This window comes from Nomascus leucogenys, chromosome 23 (genome assembly GCF_006542625.1).
Source record: "Nomascus leucogenys isolate Asia chromosome 23, Asia_NLE_v1, whole genome shotgun sequence".
Classification (NCBI taxonomy): domain Eukaryota; kingdom Metazoa; phylum Chordata; class Mammalia; order Primates; family Hylobatidae; genus Nomascus; species Nomascus leucogenys.
In genome coordinates, this window is record NC_044403.1 from 23,263,935 (window position 1) to 23,286,744 (window position 22,810).

General features: G+C 38.6%; 2 protein-coding genes and 1 pseudogene across 6 annotated transcripts in view; 2 read left to right on the top strand and 1 right to left on the bottom strand.

Annotated features, from left to right (window-relative positions):
• CLEC7A (C-type lectin domain containing 7A) overlaps nt 1-5,883 on the top strand; it is a 22,103-nt gene extending 16,220 nt beyond the window's left edge. The window contains exon 5 of the mRNA XM_030804616.1: nt 5,799-5,883. Coding sequence (XP_030660476.1) covers nt 5,799-5,847 — 49 coding nt within the window. The 3' untranslated portion in view covers nt 5,848-5,883. The remainder of the gene's footprint in view (nt 1-5,798) is intronic.
• On the bottom strand, nt 1,600-2,399 carry LOC100586271 (annotated as a pseudogene).
• LOC100602851 (C-type lectin domain family 1 member A) overlaps nt 5,664-22,810 on the top strand; it is a 27,830-nt gene continuing 10,683 nt past the window's right edge. The window contains exons 1-4 of one of the 5 annotated variants that reach the window (XM_012502315.2): nt 5,680-5,921; nt 11,349-11,446; nt 14,624-14,722; nt 21,947-22,123. In XM_012502315.2, the coding sequence (XP_012357769.1) occupies nt 21,997-22,123 (127 nt within the window). In that variant the 5' untranslated portion in view covers nt 5,680-5,921; nt 11,349-11,446; nt 14,624-14,722; nt 21,947-21,996. Of the gene's footprint in view, nt 5,922-11,348; nt 11,447-14,623; nt 14,765-21,946; nt 22,124-22,810 lie in introns of all 5 variants that reach the window. The other 4 variants (XM_030804615.1, XM_012502314.2, XM_012502313.2 and 1 more) reach the window with 4 other exon arrangements.

Consider the following 22,810-nt stretch of genomic DNA (forward strand, 5'->3'; position numbering starts at 1 on the left):
AGCTTTTGGTTTTCCATTCCTGAGTTACTTAGAATAGTCTCCAGCTCTAACCAAGGTGCTGCAAAAGACATTATTTCATTAGTTTTTATGGCTGAGTGGTATTCCATGGTGTATATATACCACATTTTCTTTATCCACTCATTGGTTAATGGGCACTTAGGTTGGTCCCATATCTTCGCAATTGTGAATTCTGCTACTATAATCATACATGTGCAAGTGTCTTTTTCATATATAATGACTTATTTTGGGGTAGATACCCAGCAGAGGGATTGCTGGATTGAATGGTAGATCTATTTTTAGTTCTTTAAGGCATCTTCATACTGTTTTTCAGAGAGGTTGTACTAATTTACATTCCCACCAGCCGTGTATAAGCATTTCCTTTTTACCATATCCATGCCAACATCTGTTGTTTTTTTGACTTTTTAATAACAGCCATTATTGTAGGAGTAAGGTGGTATCTCATTGTGGTTTTAATTTGCATTTCCCTGATAATTAGTAATGTTGAGCATTGTTTCATGTTTGTTGGCTGTTTGTATATCTTCTTTTGAGAAATGTCTATGTATGTCCCTTGCTCACTTTTTGATGGGATTATTATTATTTTTTTCTTGCTGATTTGTTTGAGATCCTAGTAGATTCTGGATATTAGTCCTTCGTTGGATGCATATATGTTTGCAAATATTTTATCTCATTCTGTGGGTTGTCTATTTACTCTGCTGATTATTTCTTTTGCTGTGCAGAAGCTTTTTAGTTTCATGAGGTCCCATTTATTTGTTTTCATTTTTGTTGCATTTACTTTTGGAGTATTAGTCATAAATTCTTTGCATAGGCTAATGTCCAGAAGAGTTTTTCTAATATAATCTTCTGTGCTTTTTATGGTTTCAGTTCTTAGATTTAAGTCTTTGATCCATCTTGAGTTGATTTTTGTATAAGGTAAGAGATTGGGATCCAGTTTCATTCTTCTACATGCAGATTGCCAGTCTTTTCAGCACCATTTACTAAATAGGTTTATGTTTTTGTATGCTTCATCAAAGATCAGTTGGATGTTAAGTATTTGGCTTTATTTCTTTTTTGTGGGGGGGGGTTAAATTTTTATTTTAAATGCTTGGATAGCTTCAACATCCAGGTTGTGGCAAAATCAGAACACATGTAAAATACCTTATATTCGATTCCCCAAAGGTACCAAAAAGTACAGTAAAATTAACACTCCCATTACAGGAAATGTATGACATAAATAATATAAAATGAAAAGGTGACACTGGTTTCCTGAGATACAATTTACTCTTTACAACCAGGGTCCACAGGACCAGGCTGCAGAGTGTGGCAGTAGGAAGCAGAGGCTGCCATTTTGTTCTGTGGGACCTGGTACTAAAAATCAGCCCATAATGCCCCTCTGGCCTCTCAGACACCACAAGCTGCCTAAATAACTAGAGCTCTGGAAATAGTAAACAAGAGAGTGATTTCCATGGGGGGAAATTTTAAATAAGATGCACATGGGACAAGCCATAGAAAGTTTGTCAAGTTAAATTTGGTACATAATTGTGTTCACTCCATATCCAAACACAGCATGTGTGCGGTCGGTTGGTCTCTCCTGCTGCTGCCTCAGTATGGCTTGTAGGTATTCTGATGGCCACCATGTCACTGGCTCTTGCTGTAGTTTGTACTGCCCTGAACTCCACCTCCACCACCACCTCCGCTGCCTCGGTTCCCTCAGTTGTGGTTTCCACGGCCCCTAGAACCATACAGCTGCTGCCAATAAACTTCTTTGGGCTGGGCCACCTTGATCTCACACTTGCTTCCACTGATAGTATGGACATTTTTCTCCAGAACTTTCTTCACATGTTCTTCTTTTTTAAAGATGATAAACACAAAACCTTGTCTTTTGTTCAACTTTGGATCCACTGGAATTTCAATGGCCTCGATCTCCCCAAATTCGCCAAAGTACTCCCTGATCTTTTCCTCAGTGGCTTCAGGATTCAGACCCTCGACGACGATTTTCTTCATCGGGTACTTCTTCATAGCCATAGCCTTTTTAGGGTCAATGACACGGCCATCCAGCCTGTACTCCTTCTGGTCTAGGACCTTCTCCACATTGGTTGCATCTTTGAACAGGATAAAACCCAAACCCTCTTGCCCGTCCAGTGTTGGGATCCATTTTTATTGTACAGTCAATGACCTCTCCAAATTTAGGAAAACAGTCTTTTAAATCTTTTTTGCTGATATCGCAGCTCAGGCCTCCAACGAGCATTTTTCCTGTGTCCTCCTGGTTCTTGCTGGCGGTGATCTGTTCGTTCTCGGCGATTTTTGATTTTGATTCCCGCTGGAGGGCGCTGCGGTCGCTCCGACGACTCGCCTTTGGGGCGGCCTCGGTTCTCGTTGGCGCCCAGCGTCTCCAAGGACATGATAGGCCGAGTCGCGGCAGCTACTCGCCCACTTGTCCCCACCCACCTGGGAAAGCGCCTTGGGATCCGCCGTGCTCCAGCTCGTGCTGCTGAGGTCTGGCCTCCGCCAGCTGACGGAGCCGCTTCAACTGCAACTCTTCCTCCTCAGCCGCTGCCGCAGGAAACCCACCGACCCACAAACCAGCTCCCATCGGCGCGGTGCCGCCGCCTCTTATTTGTTTTCTGTTTTTGTTTTTTGAGATGGGATCTCGCTCTGTTGCCCAGGCTGGAGTGCAGTGACACAATCTCAGCTCACTGCTGCCTCCGCCTCCCAGGTTCAAACGATTCTCCTGCCTCAGCCTCCTGAGTAGCTGGGATTACAGGTGTGTGCCACCACATCCCAGCTAATTTTTGCATTTTTAATAGAGAAGGGGTTTCACCATCTTGGCCCTGCTGGTCTCGAACTCCTGGCTTCAAGTGATCCGCCCGCCTCGGCCTCCCAAAGTGTTGGGATTACAAGTGTGAGCCACCTTGCCTGGACATTCGGCTTTACGTCTGAGTTCTCTTTTTCTATTCCATTGGCTCATGTGTCTACTTTTATAGCAGTACCATGCTGTTTTGGTAACTACAGACTTATAGTAAAATTTGAAGTCTAATTATGTGATGCCTCCAGATTTGTTCTTTGTGCTTAGGATTGCGTTGGCTATCCAAGCTCTTTTTTGGTTCCATGTGAATTTTAGGATTGTTTTTTCTAGTTCTGTGAAAAAATGATGATGGTATTTTGATGGAAATTGCAATGAATCTGCAGATCACTTTGGGCAGTATGGTCATTTTCACAATATTGTTTATTCCAATCCATGAGCATTGGATGTGTTTCAATTTGTGGCACCTATGATTTCTTTCAGCAGTGTTTTGTAGTTCTCCTTGTGGAGCTCTTTCACCTCTTTGGTTAGGTATATTCCTAGGTATTTATTTTTGCAGCTGTTGTAAAAGAGTTGAATTATTGATTTGACTCTCAGCTTGGTTGTTATTGGTGTATAGCAGTGCTACTGAATTGTGTACATTGATTTTGTAACCTAAGAGTTTACTGAATTTATCAAGTCTAGGAGTCTTTCAGAGGGGTCTTCAGAGTTTTCTAGGTATACAGTCATATCGTTGGCAAAGAGTGATAGTTTGACATCCTCTTTACCAGTTTGGAGGCCTTTTATTTCTTTCTCTAGCCTGATTGCTCTGGCTAGGACTTCTAGTACCATGCTGAATAGAAATAATGAAAGTGGGTATCCTCGTCTTGTTATAGTTCTCAGCAGGAATGCTTTCAACTTTCAACTTTTCCCCTTCGGTATGATGTTGGCTGTGGCTTTGTCCTATGTGGCTTTTATTATTTTGAGGTAAGTCTTTTCTATGCTTTTTTTGTTGAGGGTTTTTATCATAAAGGAATGCAGGATTTTATTCAGTGCTTTTTCTGCATCTATTGACATGATTGTATGGTTTTTGTTTTTAATTCTAATTATGTGATGTATCACATTTACTGGCTTGCTTATGTTAAACCATCGCTGTATCCCTGGGATGAAACACACTTGATCATGATTTTTATACATTTCTTTTTTTTTCTTTTTGAGACAGAGTTTCATTCTGTCATCCAGGCTGGACTGCAGTGACATGATCTCAGCTCACTACAACCTCCACCTCCCGGGTTCGAGCGATTCTCCTGCATCAGCCTCCTGAGTAGCTGGGACTACAGGCACGTGCCACCACACCTGGCTAATTACTGTATTTTTAGTAGAGATGGGGTTTTGCCATGTTGGCTAGACTGGTCTCGAACTCCTGACCTCAAGTGATCCACCAGCCTCGGCCTCCCAAAGTGCTGGGATTAAAGACGTGAGCCACCATGGCTGGCCCACAGTGAGAATTTTTTACTCACTATTTTGTCCTTCCAAGTGGTAGAGTCATGCTAGCACTGCCTTCAATCTGCCATCTAAAAAAAAAAAAAAAAATCCAGTTTTTAAAAAATTTAGAATAATTTGATGAACAACACACAGCTTGAAACACATGTGAATCCACAATGTGCACTTCCTCATAGATCTTTTATATGGTCTGGCTACCCCAACTGGAGCATTCTGACTTTCCTTTATATTTAGCATGCTTGATTTTGCCCATCTATCACTTAACATCTGGAAAAGTTTTGGTAGAGTAATGTAAGTCTATTGTACAGATTCAGGAAGAACTTTTAGACATTATCTAAAACAATCTTCTTGTCTTTCAGTTTAGGAAATGTAGACGCAAATTGTTAATTGTCCTCCCAAAGCCACAAGGTTGTTACTGATACCTATCTTATTATGGTTTGAATGTGTTTCCTGCAGAATTCAGGTGCTGCCAGTGTGCTAGTATTGAGAGAGGTGGGGCCTTTAAGAGATGATTAGTCCTTGAAGTCTTCTCTCTTGAGGATGGTATTGAGGCCTTTATCAAAGAGGCTACATGTAGCATTTGGCTGGCTTTACTTTCTGCTTTCTGCCACGTGAGAATAGTCTTCCTCCTCTACAGAGAGTGCAGCTCTCACCTGACATCCAAACCTGCCAGTGCCTTGATCTTAGATTTCCCAGCTTCTGGAATGCTGAGAAATACATTTCTATTGCTTATAATTTATCTGGTCTCAGGTATCCTGTTGTAGGTCAGCACAAACAGACTAAAACAGGGAATATAATTCTAATGTACTGATTCAGGAAGAATTTTTTCACATTACCTAAAACATTTTCTTCTCAGTTTAGGAGATTTAGGCACAAACTAACTGGCTTTCCCAAACCACATGGTGGTTAGTAATAGTTTTAAAAGTTTTTACTTCCAGTAAATTGTATAATTCCTCATGATCATAATGTACCAAATGTGCTATAAAATGTTAAATCAAGTTCAGATACTATAAGAAAGATCACTACTCTGTTTTTGGAGAAAGGAAGGGGCTAGGTCCTATAACCTCTTCTCTTTTCACAAAGGCACAGAGAGGTTAAATTAAGTGACTCCCTAAAGGATGGGTAAGAAACGGGGATGTGTGTCCTTCCAAGTTATTGTTATTCTGCAGACTCCGAAGGAACCACAGTGCTACACCGTGCTATTGTAAGTTCTTGCCTTCTTTACACTGAAGTTACATGAGAAATGCAAACAGGTAAACAAAAAAGACCTGAGAAAGGCCAACTTTTTGGCCAACACATGCTATTTCCCCTCAGCCTGACTGATTTGGCATTCAGAGTACAAGCTCACAGGAGAGGGGCTGGGCCTGTCCAGTCAGGAACTGCAGTCGGAGACTTCCCCTGCTACTTGCTGAGAAAGAACATTAGGAATGCCTTTTAGTGCCTTGCTTCCTGAACTAACTCACAGTAGCCCGGCAGCCCAGGGCGATCCGACCACATTTCACTCTCACCGCTGTAGGAATCCAGATGCAGGCCAAGTACAGCAGCACAAAGGACATGCTGGATGATGATGGGGACACCACCATGAGCCTGCATTCTCAAGCCTCTGCCACAACTCGGCGTCCAGAGCCCCGGCGCACAGGTACCCTGTCTCCTGGAGTCCAAATAGACTAGAGTCCTTGTGAAATGTGTGAGATGAGCTATCCCTCCTACAAATGGATATATTTAGCTTGCATCTTATAATTTTATTTCCAATTACTCACTCTGTGACATAGTAGTGAATTTTTTTTTTTTTTCAGTTCTATTCAGTTCCATAATTCCCACACTTAGAGAAGGATTTTATTTCCTGGGCCACTCAGCCAATCTAAAGCTAAAATATGACTTCAGTTCTAGTGAAAAGGACTCACATGGTAATATACACAGGACTAGGTTCTAGGTCCTAAACCAGGCACGCCACTTTCCTTCTGTGTAACTTTGGACGAGTTATTTAAGTATCCTGGTAGCATCATATTCTTTATTTATAAAATATTAATGGCCACAAACATGTATAAAGGGCTCATTATGTGCTGGCAGTGTTTTAAATACTTTAAGTATATTAATTCATATTAACTTGAGTTAATATTAAATAGAACTAATAAAACTTCCTTTACAAGGTGGTACTGAGAATGATAAATTATGTAAAATATTTGAATGTCTGTCTGATCTGATATAGGCTGACACAAAATTGCTGAAAGGAACACTTTAGGAATTCTCAAGAAATGGAATGTTGAAAGGAATCCCATGTTTTAACATTCATTCAGTGCCTGTATTTTAATATGTCCTTTCCCTTCTGATTATATCATTGTTTTCTTCACCTTTGTAAATCTGGATATATCATTAAAAAAAATACTATCCTGTTCTTTATTTCTTTATCAAATAACTTTTAGTTTTCCTTCCTTTCTCCTACTAAACCCTCCATTCACTTTCTATTTATTTCTATTTATTAAATGACCCTCCACCTGAAGCCTACTATTATGGCTCTTTCTTTCTTTTTTTTTTTTTTTAACTAAACTACCTAGTAAGCTGTTAAGGAACATTGGGGATTTCCAACCTCTTTGAAATGAAGCTAAGTGACAAAAGTAGGGATGTCAGCCTCTGTAGCCACAGGATACGTGTAATAGGATGCAAAGTGTTTTCCTCCATAAAAACTAACTAAGAGCCCATTTTTAGGGCTGTGGTTTTGAGTAGCTTGTATATAACTTCGTTTTCCACCTTTGACTGGAGCCAAGAACTCTCTCAAGGATTAGTGATCAGCATAATTAAGAACAGCATGTACAAATAAGTTCTGCTGAGGTTGAAGGGTGGAGAGGGAGGTGGAGCAAGATAAAACACTAGCTGCAACATCTGGGAGATTCTTTGTAAGAAATGGATATTGAAACAGTAGAAGTGGAGATTACAGAGAATTGTCTTGGAAGAAATCATCTGGAAATAGTTATCTTACGCAACATATATGAGACCTTGTTTTCATCTTTTTATGGTAATACAAACTTTTAGGGGAATACTATCATAGAAGTATAATTATTTCTTAGATAAACATAGCTGATACACCTTCACTGATAAAAATAACAGCAGAATCACTCAGAAATTTTGGGCAATGTGGAGGATTCAGATTCAACATAATGATGTGACACCATTAAGATCTGGCAACTTTTATTTTTTAGAATTAATAAAAATAAATCACACACACATTCATTTAATTTCTAGACTTTTGTCAATAACAATTGACGTAACAACTATGTTTGTGTTTAAAAATGCCAAACAATTAAGATAGTGAAAATGAAAGACAACAACCTTATATATTTTTCACAAACTTATGTTTGGGGTCATGTTATCCTAGTACTGAGGATATAATGTCCAATGTAATATGGTCCCTGTTCGTAAGGAAACTGAAAGTCTAATACAATTCTCAACTAAGGAATAAGTATAATAAGGTGCTACGGCAGAAGCATATACAGTATAGCTGAGAGCTTGGTTATTTTTACCTAATTAAGTAGAGGAGCTCGGGAAAGGCTTAACAGAAGGAGCGACTGTGGAGTTGAGTTAATTTTAAGATCTTCCACATAATAAGGCATCAGGAGTGAGGGTGTTTGAGAGGCTGGGGACATTACAGACAGAGAGACATATGAAGGGGAAGTCATGAAGGTTTTCCGTAGCTTTGTATTTTTAGAGAACTATAAGCAATATGTATGGCATAGGTGTAGAGTTGGAGGAGGGAAACTTGGCAAAGGGGTAAGTCTGGCAATTTAAGGAGGGATTTTAGGGCATGCTGATCTATTTTAATTCTATTCAATAGTTAAAATGAAGTCAATGCAGGATTTAGATAGGGAGAAACAGAATTTTGCATTTTGGGAAGACCTCCCAGGCTGCAATGGAAAGGATAGGGTGAAGGTATATGAAAGTGGATATGCCGATACCTAATTTTTTCACTAGTCCAGTACAAGAGTAAAAGAACCTGAACTGAGGCAGTATAGTAAAAATGAGGAAAAAGAATCAGATATGAAAGATCTGATCCTCCATCGAGTTGATGGAGTTTAGATAATCGGTGACTGGTTATATGTGAGGAGACAAGGAAAGGGACCTCAGTGGTAGGTTGACTAGGTTCTGTCTGATGTAATGTGGATGGTGCTGCTGTTAACTAAGACAGAAACTATAGAAGGGACAGGAAAGGTGATGAATTGAGTTTGAGTTTAAGGGGTCTGCAGAAAGAGGGACCCCTTTGGAGTCCATTTGGAGCTGTCCAAAGACACCTGTATATGCAGGATGTGGGTTGGGCTACATATACATGTGGGAATTACTGGCATAGTAATTAAATAAATAAATAAAGTAAATGAGGTACCTAAGTCATTAAGTCAAATAAATAGATAGTAACTAAAATGTGTGAGTGTGAGTGAGATCACTGAGGGAGGGAATGTAAAATGAAAAGATGAATGAACAGAAGAATAGAGTGTCAAGGAGAGAATCTGAGGGAATATCAACACCTGAGGAGCAAGAAGAATGAAAGATTCCAAAAGGAGCTACTAGGGATGTATAGCAGAGAGTGGTAGAAGCAGGAGTCTTGGAGAGAGGCATCAATGGCATCAAGAGACAATAAATTCAAGAGTAATGGAAAATTAGAGTAATGGAAGAGACAACAAATTTAAGAGTATTGGAAAAGTCGATGATAATGACTGTGAGTTTTAAAAACAACAATGATATAATCTCACAAAACTCAGTGTATAGAAACCAACATGGCTGGGAGATGTATTTAGCTGAGTCTGTTTTCTTCTGACATAGATGTTGCTGAAAAGTCAATAGACTACAAAAAAAAAAAAAACCTGTAAATTTAACTTTGGAGAACCCACTTATCTCTTTAAAACAAATAGTTTAAGTCATATTAATTTTTTATAATTTCATTTTTTGATTATTTAAACTGTCAAAGATCTACTCAGCCCTTATGTCCCAGGCACTGCTTTCAGTAGTGGAAATAGACTGGTGGACAAGATAGACAGGATCATTGTAAAGGTTGCTTCCAGTGAAATAAAGTGTATCTAGAACACACTTACAGTTACCATTAATAACTATTTCTCTCTCTCTTTTTCAATATTCTCCATCCAATCATCCTATATAAAGACATGGAGAAACACAATCCTGGGGAGTTACTAATAGTTCATTAGTAACTATTACTAATAGTAGCTGTGTGTTCCTGAATAAGCTGTCTAGGCTTCAGTTCTCTACCTGTAAAATGAGATAATAATATCTACCTTATAGGGAGTGTTTGTGAGGCTAGATGAGAACATTCATATAAGACATTTTTCTCAGTAACTCAAGAAATTTGAGCAATTATCATTAATGGTAATGTTGTTTTTGAATTATATTTCAGTAAATAATATCTGTTGATGGGGATATAAAATTGAGTCACCTAACTTTTACTGAAGAGGAAAAATATAATTAAGTTTCTAAATACTGTGAATTGGAACCTCAATGATATTCTAGAAATAGCTCATAGGTTCTTAGATGTATACTCTTTTCAAATAATAGGAAGGATAACACACATTTTCATTTAGAGAGTATGAAAATAGCAATATTTGAAATAGATTCATAAGAGAAAAGAAACCTGCATTTACATGAACACAGAAAAGCAGACTCAACCCATGAACTCAGATTCCCATGAGGAGGTTTCCTACGCACTACATGTGAGGATTAAGGAAACAAAGACATTTACATTTCAAAATACAAAGGGATCAAAAATTGCTTTCTGAAATATTATGTACATTGCCACCAGTTTTGCCCCCATGTCTCTGCGACTCCTGACTGGCTCACGGAAAAGTGTGCAAAGTATAGTGTTAAACATAATGATTTAATCCTAGCTCTGCAACTAGTTTGTAACATGCACATTATTTAAACTCTCGGTGTCTTCTCCAGCTTTTAAGACCTTTTGCATTTCATAGGTATACTAATAGACTGTATATGGTAATGTCAGCTTAGTTTCTTGGGTGGAAAACAAAATTTTCCCTCTCTGATGCCTGATGAAGGGTAACTGGTTAAGTTTGACAACACTCCACCCACAAAGTTTCATATAATTACACAGTAATTGGTATCCAAAATTTGACCCTAGCACTAAGGCCTTTTATAGTATGGTTAATACTAAGAGGATACAGGAAAGGGTTTTTTTTCTATATATATCTTATTATTCCTAGGGATGTTTATATCATTCCTTGGCCTGTCCACACCCCTTTCTAAACATGCCTCAGGAGACAGCAAAGGGGTTCTCTTCCAAAAAATAAAACCACAATAAAGCCAAACCAAACTCAAGCGACCTCCTGGGCATCTTATTTTTGTGAAAATCTGTCTCATGTTAAGGTGAAGGTGATCCCTGGAGAGAGACTTCAGGATGATTAGGAGCACTTGGAATAAAACTGAGAAACATTAGACTCCCAGTTAGAAGAAAAACATCTAGAAGGAAAAATAGTATCAAAGAAAAAGAAAAAGAGAAACTTTCAGTTTCATGGACTTTCCGTCATGGGAGCTTGGTTTCCTGGAAGATGAACTCCCCAGGACTGTGTTTCTCCATGTCTTTTATATAGAATGATTGGAAGGAGAATATTGAAAAAGAGACAGAGAGAAAGTGAGAGAGCAAGAGAGGGAGATGGGAAGAGAGAAGAAAAATTTCAAAATGTGAAAATTTGATCAGAGAAAGAGGATTTCTTAGAAGAGATTTTTAAAAACTTTTTAAAGCCTATTGTACTTCTTTTATTTTTTCTGCCCTAGAGGCAATCTTAGGACGGATCATGTATTTTTTTTCTTTTCATGAATAAAATTATTATTGAAAGATGTTCTGATTTCTAAAGTCCAGGCCCTCATTTCACAGTAGGAATTTAAGTTCACTCTTTTTGGTCCTTTGGGCAGAAAAACAACAACTTCCATGTCCTCGATATTATGCGAGAGAAAGCAGATTTATTTTATTTTATTTTATTTATTTTATTTCATTTCATTTCATTTCATTTCGTTTCATTTCATTACTTTTGAGAGAAGATCTTACTCTGTCACCCAGGCTGGAATAGAGTGGCACGATCACGACTCACTGCAGCCTTGACCTCCCTGGCTCAAGCAATCCTCCCACCTCAGCCTTCTGAGTAGCTGCGACTACAGGTGTGTGCCACCATGGCTGATGAATTTTAAAATTTTTTTATAGAGATGGGGTCTCACTATGTTGCTGTCTTTTGTAGAGATGGGATCTCACGGTGTTGCTCAGGCTGGTCTCCAACTCCTGGCCCAAAGCAATCCTCCTGCTTCAGTTGGGAGGATTCCAAAGTGATGAGATTACAGGCCTAAGCCACCGTGCCTGGCGGAAAACAGATTTATAAAGAGATAAATAAGTTGGTTGACTGTCATAGTTCTTCTCCTTTTCTTCTTATTTTTAATTTCAGCCAGACAAATATTAATTATGAGAAGTAACAGGATTTAAAAAATTATTATGACTTTGAGATGTGTATTAATGTAACTATGTTTGAATAGGGGTAGGCAGGCATATAACACAGATATTTGTATATAATGGACCTATTCATTCATTTATTTAAATTTAATTGAGCTTATTTCAACTACTGCCCTAGGAACTGGGTTGCAATAATGGCTAAATAGATACTTTCCAAGAAGGAGCTTAATTTTTCCTGGAGTAAGACACATATAAGCTAAATGAAATAACAAAGATATACAATATATTTAATGGTAATAAGAGGTATGTGGAAAAATAAAATCACCATGGTAGTGGGCTCACATAAGCACTTTTAACTATGGAATCTAGAAACATCCATGTGATTAACTTGGACTATATGGAAGTTTACAAATATAGGATTTTGGAGAGGATGATTAACCCAAACTATATTCTGCCTCTAATCTTTTTTTTTTTGTTCTGCTGATCTGAAATACTTTTACAGTCAATACCACGAGAACATCATCCTTTTCCAGAAAAACTAAGACTAAATCACATAGCTCAGTTAACTGAAGTAAACAGGAGGAAGCAATTCTCCCTTAGATTTGTTAATGATATAATCTCACAAAACTCAGTGTATAGAAACCAACATGGCTGGGAGATGTATTTAGCTGAGTCTGTTTTCTTCTGACATAGATGTTGCTGAAAAGTCAATAGACTACAAAAAAAAAAAAAACCTGTAAATTTAACTTTGGAGAACCCACTTATCTCTTTAAAACAAATAGTTTAAGTCATATTAATTTTTTATAATTTCATTTTTTGATTATTTAAACTGTCAAAGATCTACTCAGCCCTTATGTCCCAGGCACTGCTTTCAGTAGTGGAAATAGACTGGTGGACAAGATAGACAGGATCATTGTTGTAATGGAATGTTAAATGGAGAGAAAGGAGACAGACAAAAAGAAACAAAAGTCATGGAAATATTACCTAGTACAGGGTGAGTGATATGCTAGAGATGGACTCATGGACCTCTTCCAGGGATGTGCCATTGAAACTGAAATTAATGCAGAGGCAGAAGCAGGGCTGATACAAGGTGCTTAGGGTCAAGCTTGATCAGATCAAGGACTAAACGGAAGACCATTGTGAGTAGTACATGTGAGTGAGAGGAAAATAGTTCGGAGAGGGGTGAAAGAGCTAAGGAAAGTCTCAATAAGACTAATGCAGGATTTAATTTTAAGTGCAATAAAGCTTTTGAAGTTTTTAAGTAGGGAAGTAGCATAATAAAATTGCCATTTTTTTTTAAAAGGAGCAATCTGTGAAAAGTGATTTGGATTTTATTCTAAATGTAATGAAAGCTACTTATGAAGGAGATGATTGCTAAGAAATAAGATTCACATTTAAAAATATATCAGTATGTCTACTCTGAGACTTTAACTTATTTTGCCTACTAGATTGTAAGTTCCAGAGGATAGTAATCATACTGTCTATTTCTGTATTCTTCATTAGTTATCATTCCCCATTTGGAAATAACATTTCATATAAATCTCCACCTAGAATTGGCCGGGCGCGGTGGCTCATGCCTGTAATTCCAGCACTTTGGGAGGCGAGGTTAGAGGATCACTTGAGCTCGGGAGTTAGAGAACAGCCTGCAGCCTGGGCAACATGGTGAAACCTCATCTCCAACAAAAATTTAGAAAAAAAAAATTAGCCAGGCGTGGTGGCACGTGCCTGTAGTTTCGGCTCGTCAGGAGCTGAGGTGGGAGGATTACTTGAGCCTTGGAGGCAGAGGTTGCAGTGAGCTGAGATCTCGCCACTGCACTCCAGCCTGGAAAATCTCTGTACCTACAATGTATTATGTATAGGACCTTGCTAGAAGGAAAAGAATTTTCCTTTCAAAAAGCCCCTCCGATCTCTTTAATCTTTCTGTTTCAGAACGTGACTTGAATTCTCAGTGAAGTAGAACTAACCGGCTACAAAGAGATCAGAGTTTGAGGGTTTCACTCTCTCTTTGTTTCATTTTTATCACAATGCTAGATGCTACCTGCACCCGACTGAGACTTTTCCCTGTCAGATATGTTAGGTCATTCAGATTCAGACAGGTGACCTCACTAGGTGAGGGGTCTACTCATGACTTACAGTAAAACCTCTGCAATTACTAGTCAAACTTATGAGAATGGAGGGCAAGGAAAGCATGTTTGCCACAGTTTTAAAAATTATTTAACTGTTGCAAAAATCGTTTAGATTCATCTTTCTGAAACTGATTATCATGTTTCTTTATAATCTATTTTTGAAAAAATATAAATCAAATGAATGAACAAACAATATCCTTACAAAAGAGGGACTTTCAATCAAGCAGTTCCACAGAAAAACAGTAAAATTATTACTTCCCATTACTAACATGCAATTTGCCTTTTAGAAAAAGCATATACGGAACTTGGGGGAAGGGGGATGTTTTTCAAAAGTAACAACAAATTAATTTCATCTTTCCCTTAATTATGTAAATAGTTGTCCTTTGGTAAGGTTCAGAGATTCTCAGGCAGTGTTTCAGATATTTTCATGAGAGTCTTTCATAATTAGAATTTTGACAAGCAGAAGGTTGTACAAAGAACCACATAAAGATAATGGTAATGCATAGTGTGATTCAGTGCAAAGTAAGACCTGAGGAGTGGATACAAATGGGTGGGGCTTGTGAGAAAATCTAGCTGTGATAAGTGAGGCTTGCACTGAGCCTTATGATGATGTTTCTGAGGACAGAAAGCAAGTTATCCAGCCCCTGTTACTGTTGTCCAGCCTAATTTGTTCTTGTGCAGAATCAACTCCACTCCCTTACCCTGTTATTGACTTAGATGCAAGAGGAAGAAAAAGCCAAACGCTGCTTTCTCTTCTGTTCCCTGCAGAGCACAGGGCTCCCTCTTCAACGTGGCGACCAGTGGCCCTGACCCTGCTGACTTTGTGCTTGGTGCTGCTGATAGGGCTGGCAGCCCTGGGGCTTTTGTGTAAGTCTGCGCTCTGACCTGGGGGAGGATCCTGGTTCCAAGGTTTGTCTAGGATGAGAAACACTTGTTACGGATTTGTTTTTTAAACTTTAATTCTTTAGCCTTTGGAAAATTCAGTGTATCTTTTTTTAAATGGAAACTATTTAAATGGTGAATAATGGAAGAAGAATTTAAAAAAAACAATCAGTTGCCAACTAGAATTAAACATTCTGTTTAAGAAGGGTTTTGTCTGTTTGTTTGTATGTCAATGTTTAAAAAAAATCATTTATTTTAAATAAATGCATGCTTCAGCCCTCTCCCATTCCACAAAAGACTAGGGTATCAGAGGTTTTGGCTCTGAGAATACAAGGTTCAGTGGGCTAGTGCAGAATATACTACCCACAGAGCCACGTGTACCATCAATACAAGGAGAGTAGGTAAACTCCTTAATCACCATATTTTTTAAAGGCCAGGAAGTTATACAGTCGCTTTATAAAAACTTGTGAAAATCAAATCGGAAAAATGCATATCTAAAAATATTTAAATTTCAAACTAGTAAAAACAAATTAAAAAGCTTAAAAAAGAAAGTGGATGAATTTGCCTCAGTAGATAAAGACCCCACAGCATGTTTTCTAAACAGCTGAAGAAGGTTATTCAAAGAAAAATGTTAAATAGAAGAGCAGGATTTTAATGTCAAAAATTGTGTTTTATAGGAATTTTAATACTTTCGTTTGTATCTTATATTTCAAAATTAAAAATAATTTCTTATTGCCCTTTTTGATCCCAAAAGTTTTATTTCATTGTGATTGAACTATTGGTTTGCAATCACCCTTATTCTTGGAAATATAGAGGAACTCTCATGATTCATGAGGGATTTCTATACTTAGATGTAGAGACCTGAATTTCAAATCTGAATGTTGAAAATTTCTAGTCAAATGACTTTAGGAATTTACTTGTTCTCAATGATCCTAATTGCAAACTGTAAAATCATGGAAAAAATAATAACACTGTTTCAATAACTGAATAAGTAACAATATATGGTATATTGTCAATACTCAATATAATGATCAACATATAAACAGATTGGCGGTTTTATGTTGAGTAACATTTGAGAGTATACATAAAAATATTTATCAAGCAGTAAATATAGGTTGAGAATTTATTCCTGAAGTTAGGAACTAATATTATAACTCCACATTTCTATTTATTTATAAACATATATAGATACATTATTTAAATTATACATTTTTTTTAGGCCAGGAATGGTGGCTTATGCCTGTAATTCCAACACTTTGGGAGGCTGAGGAGGGCGAATCGCTTGAGGTCAGGAGTTGGAGACCAGCCTGGCCAACATGGTGAAACTTTGTCTCTACTGAAAATACAAAAATTAGCCAGGCGTGGTGGTGGGCATCTGTAATCCCAACTACTCAGGAGGCCGAGGCGGGAGAACCACTTGAACCCAGGAGGCGGAGATTGCAGTGAGCCAAGATCACACTACTGCACTGCACTCTAGCCTGGGTGAGAGAGTGAGACTCCGTCTAAAAAAAAAAAACAAATATATGTATATATATATATATATATATAAAACATTGAGGTATGTCCATTGTATGCCAATTTTGCTGAATGTTTTAATCATAAAGGAATGCTGGATTTTGTTAAATGCTTTTTCTGCATCTATTGAGATGATCATAGGATTTTTGTTTTTAATTCTGTTTATGTAATGTGTCATATTTATTGACTTGTGTATGTTAAACCATCCCTGCATCCCTGGGATAAAACCCACTTTATCATGGGGTATTATCTTTTTGATGTGCTGTTGGATTCAGTTAGCTAGTCTTTTTTTTTTTTTTGAGATGGAGTCTTACACTGTTGCCCAGGCTGGAGTGCAGTGGCATGATCTCAGCTCACTGCAACCTTCGCCTCCTGGGTTCAAGGGATTTTCCTGCCTCAGCCTCCCGAGTAGCTGTGATTACAGGCACCCACCACCACACCTGGCTAATTTTTGTTTTTAGTAGAGACAGGGTTTCTCTATGTTGGTCAGGCTGGTCTCGAACTCCCGACCTCAGGTGATCCACCTGCCTCGGTCTCCCAAAGTCCTGGGATTGCAGGCATGAGCCACCGTGCCAGGCCTCAGTTAGCTAGTGTTTTGTTGACGATTTTTGTATCAGTGTTCATCAGGGATATTGGTCTGATATTTCCTTTTTGTTCTGTGCTTTCCTGGTTTTGGTATTAGTGTGATACTGGCTTCATAGAATGATTTAGGGAAAATTCTCTTTCTCTATTTTTGGGAATAGTTTCAGTTGTACCAATTCTTCTTTGAATGTCTGATGGAATTCAGCTGTGAATCCATCTGTGAATGGACTTTTATTTGTTGGCAATGTTTTTATTACTGTTTCAATTTCACTACTTGTTACTGTTCTGTTCAGAGTTTCTATTTATTCCTGGTTTAATCTAGGAGGGTTGTATATTTCCAGGAATTTATCTATCCCCTCTGGACTTTGTTTATAGTAGCCTTGAGTGATCTTTTGTATTTGTGTGGCATCAGTTGGAACATCTCCCATTTCATTTGTAATTGAGGTTATTTGGATCTTCTCTCCTTTTCTTGATTAACCTTTCTAACGTTCTATCGATTTTATTTATCTTTTCAAAGAACCAGTTTTTTGTTTTATTTATCTTTTGTATTTCTCTTTTTTTTTCATTTCAATATAATTTAGTTCTGCTCTGATCTTTGATACTTCTTTTCTTCTACTGGATTTGGGTTTGGTTTGTTCGTGTTTCTCCAATTTCTTGAGGTGTGACCTGACATGGTCTGTTTGTGGTTTTTCAGACATTTTGATGTAGTCATTTAATGCTATGAACTTTCCTCTTAGCACCGCTTTTGCTGTATGCTAGAGGTTTTCAGAAGTTGTGTCACCAATATTATCATTCTGTTCAAAATATTTTTTAATTTCTATCTTGATTTCGTTGTTTACCCAAAGATCATTCAAGATCAGATTATTTTATTTCCATGTATTTGTGTAGTTTTCAGGGTGCCTTGTACTGTTAATTTTCAATTTTATTTCACTATGCTTTGAGAGAATACTTGATATAATTTCAGTTTTCTTAAATTTATGGAGGCCTGTTTTGTGGCCTATCATATGGCCTTTGTTGGAGAATGTTACATGTGCTGATAAAAAGAATGCATACTCTGCAGTTGTTGGATGGATGGAATGTTTTGTAAATATCTGTTAAGTCAATTTGTCCTAGGGTATAGTTTAAGTCCATTGTTTCGTTCTTTCTTCTTCATTGTTGACTTTCTATCTTCAAGACCTGTCTAGTGCTGTCAGTGGAGTATTAGAGTCCCCCACTATTATTGTGTTGCTGTCTATCTGATTTTTTTAGGTCTAGTAGTAATTGTTTTATAAATTTGGGAGCTCCAATGTTAAATGCATGTATATTTAGGGTTGTGATACTTTCCTGTTAGATTATTCCTTTTATATCATCACTATATAATGTCTATAATGTCTCTCTTTGTCTGGTTTTTTTTTTTTTTTTTTTTTTTACTGTTTTTGCTTTAATGTCTGTTTTGTCTGATAAAAGAATAGCTACTCCGGCTCATTTTTGTTTTCCATTTGCATGGAATATCTTTTTCCACCTCTTTACCTTAAGTTTATGTGAGTTCTTATGTGTTAGGTGAGTCTTTTGAAGACAGCAGATACTTGATTGGTGAAATCTTATCCATTTTGTCATTCTTTATCATTTAAGTGGAGCATTTAGGCCATTTACATTCAGTGTTAGTAGTGAGATGTGCAGTACTGTTCTATTCATTATGCTAGTTCTTGCCTGAATACCTTGTTTTATTGTGTGTGTGTGTGTGTGTGTGTGTGTGTGTGTTATTGTCTTATAGGTCCTGTGAGATTTATGCTTTCAGGAGATTCTATTTTGGTGTTTTTTGAGATTCTGTTTCAAGATTTAGCACTCCTTTTAGCATTTTTTGTAGCGCTGTCTTGGTAGTGGCAAATTCTTGCAGCATTTGTTTCTCTGAAAAAAACATTATCTCTCTTTCATTAATGAATCTTAGTTTCACTGGATACAAAAGTCTTGGCTGACAATATTTTGTTTGAGGAGGGTAAAAATAGGACCCCAATCCTTTCTGCCTTGTAGGGTTTCTGATGATGTCAGCTATTAATCTGATAAGTTTTCATTATAGATTACCTGATGTTTTTGTCTTACAACTTTTAAGATTCTCTCCTTCATCTTGACTTTAGATAACATAATGAATATTTACCTAGGTGATAATCTTTTTGCAATGAATTTCCCAGGTGTTTTTTGAGCTTCTAGTATTTGAGAGATTGTTTGGAGGTTCTAGCAGGAGAGTGTAGCTACTCGTATACCCTTGACCAGACTGGTCCTCCTCTGTCGGGTATGGTCGTCCTCTTCGACCAAGTGCACAGCTTCAGGAGGGATGCACATGGAGCAGTGAGGGAGGAAGGGGACACACGCCTAGCCAGCCAGATCAGCCAAATCAATACTGGCAATCAATGGGGTGACAGATATCGCAGCCAGATAGCCCTTATATCCTGAGCTTCTAGGGTTTGGATGTCTAGATCTCTAGGAAGACCATGGGTGTTTTCCGGGTTTATCCCCTCAAATAAGTTTTCCAAACTTCTAGATTTCTCTTCTTCCTCAGAAACAACAATTATTCTTAGGTTTGGCCATTTACTATAACTCCAACTTACTTGGAGACTTGTCAGATTGGGGTAATTCAAAAGCCTTGTCTTCAAGCTCTGAAGTTCTCTCTTCTCCTTATTCTAGTCTATTGTTGAAACCTTCTACTGCATTTTGTATTTCTCTAAGTGTGTCTTTCATTTCCAGAAGTTGTGATTGTTTCTTTGTTATGATATTTATTTCTCTGGATAATTTTTTAAATCCATATCCTATATTGTTTTTTAAAATTTGTTTAGGCTGGACGTGGTGGCTCATGCCTGTAACCCCAGCACTTTGGGAGACTGAGGAGGGCAGATCACCTGAGGTCAGGAGTTCAAGACCAGCCTGGCCAACATGGTGAAACCCCATCTCTAAAAAAAATATAAAAATTAGAGAGGCATGGTGGTGGGCACCTGTAATCCCAGCCACTTGAGAGTCTGAGGCGGGAGAATCACTTGAACCTGGGAGGCAGAGGTTGCAGAGAGCCAAGATCACACTACTGCATTCCAGCCTGGGCAACAGAGTGAGATTCTGTCTCAAAGTTGGTTTTCATTTTTCTCTGGTATCTCCTTGAGTAACTTAATAATCAACCTTCTGAATTCTTTATCTGGCAATTCAAAGATTTCTTCTTGGTTTGGATCCATTGCTGGGGAGCTAGTGTTACCTTTTGATGGTGTTATAGAATCCTGTTTTGTCATATTACCAGAATTACTTCTCTGTTTCCTTGTCATTTGGGTATATTGGGTATTTCAGTGAAAAGATCTGGAACACACAGGCTGCTGTTCAGATTCTTTCATCCCATGGGGTGATCCCTTGATGTTGTGCTCTTCCACTTCCCCTAGGTATAGGGCTTCCTTAGAGCCAGACTGCAGTGATTGTTATTCTCTTCTGGGTCTAGCCACCCAGTGGTGCTACCAGGCTCCAGGCTGGTGCTGGGGAATGTCTGCAGAATTCTGTGATATGATCCATCTTCAGGTGTCCCATCTGTGGATACCAGCACTGCTCTGGTGAAGTTGGCAAGGAGGTGAAGTAGACTGTGTGAGTCCTTGGTTGTAGATACGTTTAGTGTGCTGGTTTTCTTGAACGCTGGTTATGCTAGCAGTGAAGTCAGATGGACACACTCAGGACCTCTGGTTAGCCAGGATGTTGCAGGCAGTGGAATTAGCTGTTGTCTTCTCCCTCCTTGGAGCGGGGTTATTCTGTCTTGAGTTACTCTAATGGTTTGAGATGGTTGGCCTCCAGCCAGGAGGTGGTGCTTTAAAGACAGCACCAGCTGCAGTAGTAGACAGGGGATGTAAGCTTGTTCTAAGTTTTCCAGGATAAGTATTCAGGTTTCTCAGGTCATGGGCAGGGCCGTACAGCTCCCAAGTTTATGTCTTTTGTGTTTGGGTACCAGGGTGGGTAGAGAAAAAACACCATGTGGGGTCAGGGTTAGGCAGGTCTGAGCTCACACTCTCCTTGGACGGGGCTTGCCATGAATCCTGTAGGGGACAGGGATTGGTTCTCAGGATTTTATGGCTGCCTCTGCTGTGTCATGCAGGTCACCAGGGAAGTGGGAGAAAGCTGGCAGTGATAGGCCTTACCCAGCTCCCACATAGCTGGTGATGCAAGTCTTGCTCCTCCCTGCCCCACCAACACCACGGAGTTTATATCCTGGCAGCTCAAGCCTGGGGCTCTGAACTTGCCCCAGGCTACAACCCTTCCCACTGAGAAAGCAAGCAGGCTTTCAGGCCACACCCCTCCCCACCTTCCCACACCATCTGTCACAGTTCTTGTGCTGATATCTGTAGCAGTTCCTCTTTGCCCCCTGGATTCTGCTTAAGAAAATTCATATCCAGTTGAAATTATTACAAAATTCATTTGGATGCTTCTTTCATCCTGTGACTCCTCTTTAATTCCACTGGCTGCCTTGTCCAAGGACTCCTGTGAGACAAAGTCAGGGATGGCTTCCCTGGGCTTGAGCTGGAGAATGGGAGTGCCTACAGGACTCTTCCCTCTGCTTCTTTTACTTTTCTATTTTGCATATATTTTACATTTGGCTCCTTACATCCATTTCTGCTCCAGGTAAGGTTAAATCCTTCCCATGTAACCCAGATTTTCAGGTTCCCCAGTAGGGATGTGTGTTCAGAGGCAGATTTTCCCCACTTCACACATTTTTGGCTGTCTTACAGAATTTTCAGTATTGAGTTGCTTCTTTCAAAGGATCTGTGAATTCTTTCAGTTTTCCTGGTATGTTCCTGAGGTGGTTCCTGGAGGAAAAGTTCACAGTGTGAGTCTCCTCACCCTGTTCTGTTGTCCATGCAGGAGCTCCATCTTAGCCCTCTTAGCCGCCATTTTCTCCCCATGACTTCACATTTTTAGACAGACTTAAAGAAATTAATTTGCCCAAGGTGATACAACTTCTCATATATGTACTAGAGTCCAAACTTGCATATAGGCAATATGAGAACTCAGAGCCTGAGATACTAAAAAATATACTGTTTTGTCTTCCCCGTAGGCAGAAAATGGAAATAAAACGTAGAAATAAGCTGTCCAGTCTGACTTGGTCATTTGGGTTAGTTTTTCAGTACTACCAGCTCTCCAATACTGGTCAAGACACCATTTCTCAAATGGAAGAAAGATTAGGAAATATGTCCCGAGAGTTGCAATCTCTTCAAGTCCAGAATATAAAGCTTGCAGGAAGTCTGCAGCATGTGGCTGAAAAACTCTGTCGTGAGCTCTATAACAAAGCTAGAGGTAAGTGTGTCCTGGTCACTCTGTCCCCACGTTATCTGGCAACAGAGAGATGGATTTCCCTCCGGTGAAAGTGAGAGTCAAGTATTATTTAACTAGAGGTCTGGCAAACTGAAAAAGGGTTTGGGCTTCAAGATCATGATAGTTGTTGGGATCATGTGATTCATATGTGTCTGTGATACCATACATCAAGGGACTCTTTAAAATGCAGATATTTTAAAACAATACAAACAATTAACTAAGAATAACCAAAATAAGACTACAAGTAAAGAAAATACAGGGGTATGTCTCAATTTACCTCGGCAAATGTTCTTACAAATTCTTTCCTAGTAAGAAGTAAGCAAACTCATAACTATAGGTCTCAAATCTTAAAAATAATACAGGGACTAGTCTGAAAATGCAGATAACCTGAATCAAATTCAAGTTATTTTAATTCAGGATAACTTGGCTGGGTATCAAAAATATGTAGTTTAATAAGGACCACAGATGATGACAGTGTCAATGGTAGGTGAACCACCATTGATAAAATTACTGCTAGAGAAGTCTAGGAGCATCGCTTCAGTGTGAGTGTGTGTGTATTCCTATTCTATTCTTTTCAGGTTTTGTGATAATCCACTTTATTCAAGTCAGCTCTCTCTTCTGCTCTCTTTATCATGCTTACTTAGGAAATGGCATACATGTTCAGGTTTC